Below are 7280 nucleotides of genomic sequence, written 5' to 3' on the forward strand. Positions count from 1 at the left end.
GGTCCCCTCTGTCTCCACTGGGTGCAGGTGGAGGTGGGGCAGGGTCCTGTCTGTCTACACTGGGTGCAGGTGGAGGCGAGGCAGGGTCCTCTCCTGTCTACACTCGGGCCCCAGGTGCTGGCACCCACCTCTCTGCACACGTGCAGCTGGTAGCTGAGCTCCTGGTGGTGCAGGCGCTGGTGTGTCCTGGGCTGTCTCCACCGCACGACACACTGCGTCTTGTTGCAGGTCACCGTGACGTTGCTGGGCGGGTCGAAGCGTTCTGTAACGAGGGTGCCGGACTCACCCGTGAACCCGGGGCCCGCACGACCGCCCCCTCCCTCCCAGACAAAGTGGCTCATGCCTGTGACCCCAGCTCTTGGGGAGGCCGAGGCGGGCGGATCCCCTGAGGTCAGGAGTTCGAGACCAGCCTGGCCAACACGGTGAAACCCCGTGTCTACTAAAAATACAAAAGTTTAGCTACTTGGGAGGGTGAGGCAGGAGAATGGCTTGAAACCCGGAGGCGAATCGTTCGTGAACAGCCACGGAACGGGAGGCTGTGGGAGCCGGGCAGGACGGCCCGGCAGGTGCCAGGCACAGCAGAGATGCCCACAGGTGCAGGGTCCCGGGAGGGAGCTGGGGACGGGCTGGGGGCGTGTCCGGGCCTGAAGAGGTCGGGGTGTCCAGGGGATGAAAGAGGCCGTGGTGGGGTGCGGCGGGCTTGGGAAGTGGACAGAGTGTGGGTGTGGGGGGCTGACTCCAACACGCCAGCCCGGAGCCGGGCCTGGGCATGGGGAAGGTGCTGGTGAGGAAGGAAGGAAGGAAGTGCAAGACGGAGGGAGGAGGAATGGAGGGAAGGAGAAGGAACGGGAGGAAGAAATGAGGGGAGACAGGGAGGGACGGAGGCGGACAGTGGGGTGATCTTGTCTCACTGCAACCCCCACCTCTCAGATTCAAGCGGTTCTCCTGCCTCGGCCTCTCAAACAGGCGGGATCACAGGCGCCCGCCACCACGCCGGGCTAATTTTGTATTTTTATTACAGACTTGGTATCTCCACGTTGGCCAGGCTGGTCTCGAACTCCCAACCTCAGGTGATCCGCCCGCCTCGGCCTCCCACAGCGCTGGGATGACGGGCGTGAGCCAGCGCGCCCGGCCAGTTACACAGATTTTTGTTTGTTTTTCCCTTTTTTATTTTAAAGCGACACAGATTTTAAGGCAAATTCCACCTCACCCGTAAACAACAGGAAATCGTATGTTTCATTCTCTTTTTTCTGTCTCTTTCTTTCTTGTTGCTCAGCATTTTTGCAAGCGAGTTATTCTCACCTATTTTATTCGTGTCCAAAAGTGAATCGAAGAACTGGACCTCGCCTTCTCGGCTGGTTCCGGTAACCAGGAAGTAATTGCGTGAGGATAATCCCGTGAGGTTGTTCAGGTGACACCCCACGTGGGTTCCCAAGTCCTGCGTGTAATAAGGACACCGAATCTCCCTCCTTCCCCTGAAGGATTAGAAAGCGTTCAGACAGCAGTGAGGAAAATCAAACAGAACAAAAACACAAACCCTCAAAGCAAAACCACAAAAAAAAAAAAAAAAACCAAAAAACCCACAAAACGCAAACAGAAAACAAACACACAAAACAAAAAAACAGGCCAGGCGTGGTGGCTCACACTTGTAACCTCCGCACTTTTTAAGAGGCCGAGGCGGTTGAACCACGAGGTCAGGAGTTCGAGACCCGCCTGGCCAAGATGGTGAAACCCCGTCTCTACTAAAAATAGGCAAATTACACATGCACCGCAAAACCTAAAATGCGATAAACAAAAATAAAACAGAGAAAACGCAGGGTTCATCTACCTGAAACAACAGTTTTAAAAGATGAGGGTTTACTGTACAAACGATACTTTATTAACAATGTAGAAATTTAAAATGCAAGAAAGATCCCTCAGAATCCTCTCTTAAAATCCGTTTTTTGTTTGTCAGACAGATTCCTGTTTACTCTTTGATCATATATATATATATATACATATACATATATTGTTGTTTTGTTGTTTGTTTGTTTGTTTGTTTTTGAGACGGAGTTTCACTCTTGTTACCCAGGCTGGAGTGCAATGGCGCGATCTCGGCTCACCGCAACCTCCGCCTCCCGGGTTCAGGCAATTCTCCTGCCTCAGCCTCCTGAGTAGCTGGGATTACAGGCACGCACCATCATGCCCAGCTAATTTTTTGTAGTTTTAGTAGAGACGGGGTTTCACCATGTTGACCAGGATGGTCTCGATCTCTTGACCTCGTGATCCACCCGCCTCGGCCTCCCACAGCGCTGGGATGACAGGCGTGAGCCACCGGTGCAAAGGTATTGTCAGCAGAGACAGGATTTTGTATCTCATTTCATTAAATATTTTGAATGCTTTGCAAAAAAAAAAAAAAAAATTAGCTGGGCGTGCTGGTGGGCACCTGTCATCCCAGCTACTCGGGAGGCTGAGGCAGGAGAATCGCTTGAACCCGGGAGGCGGAGGTTGCGGTGAGCGGAGATCACGCCACGGCACTCCAGCCTGGGTGACAGAGCGAGACTCTGCGTCAAAGAAAGAAAAAGAGAAAAAAAATGAACAGAAGCATTTTCCCCCATGCCTGCCTTCCTCATAATTCTTCACAAAAAGTGAACACTTACTTTGAGTCTTGTACGGACAAAAAATACTGGACATCGCGGGGGGCGTTCGGACCCCGTGCCCAGCTACAGTTCATGAAATCCGCGTTGTAGATGATGCAGGAGAAATTCCGGGCAGCGGAACCCTGTCTGCCTGGGGAGGGGCAGAAACAAAACACTTTTCACTCAAAAGTTAAACGGGGTCAGGAGCGACGGCTCACGCCTGTCACCCCAGCGCTTTGGGAGGCCGAGATGGACACATCACCTGAGGTCAGGAGTTCGAGACCAGCCTGGCCAACATGGTGAAACCCCGTCTCTACTAAAAGCAGAAAAAATTGGCCGGGCGCTGGGGCTCACACCTGAAATCCCAGCACTTTGGGAGGCCGAGGTGGGTCGACCACTTGAGGTCGGGAGTTCCACACCAGCCTGACAACATGGAGGAACCCTCTCTCTACCCAAAATACAAAAAATTAGCCTGGCGTGGTGGCGGGCACCTGTAATCTTAGCTACTCGGGAGGCTGAGGCAGGAGAATCACTTGTCCCCAGGAGGTGGAGGTTGCAGTGAGCCCAGATCACGCCACTGCCCTCCGGCCTGGTGGACAGAGCCAGACTCCAGCTCAAAAGAAGAAAAAAGGAAGTTAAATGGGGTTGAGTTTGATGCTCTTGGGTGCGGCTTCAAATGGTGGGGGAGGGCTGTGAAGAGATCCCTGCGGTGTCTTTCTTACCGGGGTTCGGATAAGGCATTGTTTCTTGAAACACTCCTTGGCTGGTCTGCACGTGAACCTCGAAAGTGACTCCTCCATGTAGCGTGACCTCACGAAACGTGCACCAACATTCTTTCTTCCTGAGCTGAGAAGTTGGAGCGTGTCAGAGCAGATCAGGAGAGGAATTTGCCTCTCCTCTGCTCTGCGTGGTGTTGGTCTATCCAAACCCGGAGACGCCCACCTGCCTCCCTCAGTGAGATCGTCCCCCTACGCCTCCTCCGAGGACTCTGAGTGGATACCCCAAATACCAGCTGGCAGGTGGAAAATGAATGTCATAATCGAGCAGTGTTTAGAAGATCAGAGTGACGCAGGGTGGGGTACTTTATAACTGTCACCCCAGCACTTTGGGGGGGCCGAAGCAGGTGGATCACCAGAGGTCAGGAGTTCAAGACCAGCCTGGCCAACAAGGTGAAATCCCGTCTCTACTACAAATATTAAAATTAGCCTGGCATGGTGGCGGGTACCTGTAATCCCAGCTACTCCGGAGGGCGCAGGTACCTGTAATCCCAGAGGCCGAGGCAGGAGAATCGCTTGAACCCGGGAGGCAGAGGTTGCAGTGAGCTGAGATCACACTACTGCACTCCAGCCTGGGTGACACTGTGAGACTCCGTCTCAAAATAAAAAAAAAAACTAAGCCGGGCGCGGTGGCTCACGCCTGTCATCCCAGCACTTTGGGAGGCCGAGGTGGGTGGATCACGAGGTCAAGAGATCGAGACCATCCTGGTCAACATGGTGAAACCCCGTCTCTACTAAAAATACAAAAAATTAGCTGGGCATGGTGGTGCGTGCCTGTAATCCCAGCTACTCAGGAGGCTGAGGCAGGAGAATTGCCTGAACCCAGGAGGCGGAGGTTGCGGTGAGCCGAGATCGCACCATTGCACTCCAGCCTGGGTAACATGAGTGAAACTCCGTCTCAAAAACAACAACAACAACAACAACAACAAAAAAAAAAAAAAAAAAAAACCAACAAAAAAAACTATCCACAGGCCCAGACACATCACGGACAGAAGGCAGAAGGACTTCCCTGGTCCCTGTGAGGTCCTGGGCACAAAATTATGCCAAATACCACACTTGTGTTTGCGTCCCTTCCCCCACCCCGCACTTCTTTGTTTGTTTTGTGTGTTTTTTTTGTGTTTGTTTTTCGTTTTTGAAAGTGAATTTTGCTCTTGTCACCCAGGCTGGAGTGCCGTGGTGTGATCTCGGCTCACCGCAACCTCCGCCTCCCGGGTTCAAGCGATTCCCCTCCTCAGCCTCCTGAGTAGCTCGGACTACAGGCACCTGCCAGCATGGCAGGTAATTTTTGTATTTTTAGTAGAGACGGGGTTTCGCCACGTTGGTCAGGCTGGTCTGCCTACTTTTTTTTTTCTTTTTTCTTTTTAATTTTTATGTTTTAACACATAGTCTTGGTCTGTCGCCCAGGCCGGAGTTCAGTGACTCCATCTCAGCTCAGTGCAACCTCCGCCTCCCGGGTTCAAGCGATTCTCCTGCCTCAGCCTCCCGAGTAGCTGGGATGACAGGTGCACGCCACCACACCCAGCTAATTTTTTGCATTTTTAATAAAGATGGGGTTTCACCATGTTGGCCTGGCTGGTCTCGAACTCCTAACCCCAGATCAATCACCCGCCTCAGTCTCCCAAAGTGCTGGGATGACAGGCGTGAGCCGCGGTGCCCAGCCAGCTGGCCCTGTGGCTTCTAACTCGGCGAATGCTACGTCCGTCTCACCCTGTATTCGATGGGTCCGTCCTTCTTGTGTATTAAGATACACCTGCTCAGGCTGGTGTTTTCTTTGCAGTTCCAGCTTAATTTCATTGTCCTGGAGTTGAACGTGAGGTTGAGGCTGGAGGCTGGGGCCGCAGTTGGTCCACCTGCAAGAAAGGGCCAGCGGACTCAGAATTTCCTCTTTTCCTGTTTTTTCTTTTCTTTTCTTTCTTTTTTTTTTTTTAATGAGACGGAGTTTCAGAAGAAAGGAAGGAAGGAAAGAAGGAAGGAAAGAAGGAAGCAAGGAAGGATGGAAGGAAGGAAGAAAAGAAGGAAAGAAGGAAGAAACGGAAGAAGAAAGGAAGGAAGGAAGGAAGGAAAGAAAGAAGGAGAGAAGGAGACAATGAAAGGAAAAAAGAGAGAAGGAAGGAGGGATGGAATGAGGGAAGAAAGGACGGAAAAACGGAGGGAAAGAAGGAAGGAAGGGAGAGAGGGAGGAAGAAAACAATGGAAAGAAAAAAAAAGGAAGGAAGGAGGGAAGGAAGGAAAAGCAGAAGAAAGGAAGGAAGGAAAGAAGGAAGTAAGGAAAGAAGGAAGCGAGGAAGGATGGAAGGAAGGAAGGAAGAAAAGAAGGAAAGAAGGAAGAAAGGGAAGAAGAAAGGAAGGAAGGAAGGAAGGAAAGAAGGAAAGAAGGAGGGAAGGAGACAATGAAAGGAAAAAAGAGAAGGAAGGAGGAAAAAGGGAAGAAAAAATAGAAGAAAGGAAAGAAGGAAAGAAAGAAAAAGAAAGAAATGAAGAAACGAAGGAAGGAACAAAGAAAAAGAAATACATCTGGAGGGAGACGTGGATGGAAGGAAGGAGGGAGGGAGGGAGGAAGAGAAGGAAGAAGGAAGAACCCCTCTGTCACCGTGCACAGCTGAGTCCTGATCGTGGCTCCACGACCACCTGGATGGTCGCTGGGTTAAACCGTGGAGGCCTCTGAGCCTTTGTTTTGTCATCTGTAGAATGGGTGGATGGGCATGAACACAGGGAAGCAGGTGAGGCCAGTGAAGCTCTCACATCCTGGGGGGTGGGCTGGTGCCTACGGGGTCCCTAACCAACATTATACATGAATGCAAATGCACGCAGGTATCCAGGTAGGTCTCCAGACACCAGACATCTCGGCCGGAGCCACAGAGGAGGTGCAGCCAGGCTTCCATACTTACCCGAGTCCCCTGCGGTCAGGAGGGCTGCAGCACGCAGCAACCCAGAGAGGAGAACGGCTGTCACCAGGAGGGACTTCATGCTGACCAGAGAGGAGAGCTGCAGAGGGGCTGCAGGACAGAAAGTGTCACACGGTGAGGAGCGGGTTTAGCCAGAGCACTCCTGGCAGGGCGTCCCAGGGGACGTCCCAAAGATGCACACGTCCTAATCCCATGTGGGTGACAGAATAATGGTCCCAAAGATGCCCACATCCTAATCGTCATGTGGAGACAGAATAATGGCCCCAAAGATGTCCACACCCTAATCCCCATGAGGGAGACAGAGTAATGGCCCCAAAGATGTCCTCATCCTAATCCCATGTGGGAGACAGAATAATGACCCCAAAGATGTCCTCATCCTAATCCTATGTGGGAGACAGAAAAATGACCCCAAAGATGTCCACGTCCTAATCCGCACGTGGGAGACAGAATAATGGCCCCAAAGATGTCCACATCCTAATCCCCATGTAGGAGACAGAATAATGACCCCAAAGATGTCCACGTCCTGATCCCCATGTGGGAGATGGAATAATGGCCCCAAAATGTCCACATCCTAATCCCCATGTAGGAGACAGAATAATGACCCCAAAGATGTCCACACCCGAATCCTCATGCGCGAGACAGAATAATGACCCCAAAGACGTCCACGTCCTGACCCCCATGTGGAAGACAGAATAATGACCCCAAGGAGGAGAAAGAGGAGGAGGAGGAAAACCTACTTTGGATGCTCGTACAAATGGCGAATTCACATAATTACACTTTTTTCTTTTTTTTTTTTTTGAGTTAGTTAGAGTTTCACTCTTGTCGCCCAGGCTGGAGTGCAGTGGTGAGATCCCGGCTCACCGCAACCTCCGCCTCCCGGGTTCAAGTGATTCTCCTGCCTCAGCCTCCCGAGTAGCTGGGATCCCAGGTGTCCACCACGCCTGGCTAACGTTTTGTATTTTTAGTAGAGACGGGGTTTC

At 51.8% G+C, this 7280-nt stretch overlaps 1 protein-coding gene across 1 annotated transcript in view; it reads right to left on the reverse strand.

Moving 5' to 3' along the window:
* The window catches only part of CSF2RA (colony stimulating factor 2 receptor subunit alpha), an 8082-nt gene extending 1365 nt beyond the window's left edge, over positions 1–6717 (reverse strand). The window contains exons 1-6 of the mRNA XM_032273323.1: positions 6283–6717; positions 5102–5244; positions 3341–3464; positions 2640–2769; positions 1303–1475; positions 129–262 (exon numbers count right to left, since the gene is read on the reverse strand). Coding sequence (XP_032129214.1) covers positions 129–262; positions 1303–1475; positions 2640–2769; positions 3341–3464; positions 5102–5244; positions 6283–6361 — 783 coding nt within the window. The 5' untranslated portion in view covers positions 6362–6717. The remainder of the gene's footprint in view (positions 1–128; positions 263–1302; positions 1476–2639; positions 2770–3340; positions 3465–5101; positions 5245–6282) is intronic.
* Positions 6718–7280: the final 563 nt, after the last annotated feature.

The sequence above is a fragment of the Sapajus apella genome, unplaced genomic scaffold (genome assembly GCF_009761245.1).
Source record: "Sapajus apella isolate SASKATOON/1434 unplaced genomic scaffold, GSC_monkey_1.0 scaffold2754, whole genome shotgun sequence".
In the NCBI taxonomy this organism is placed as follows: Eukaryota; Metazoa; Chordata; class Mammalia; order Primates; family Cebidae; genus Sapajus; species Sapajus apella.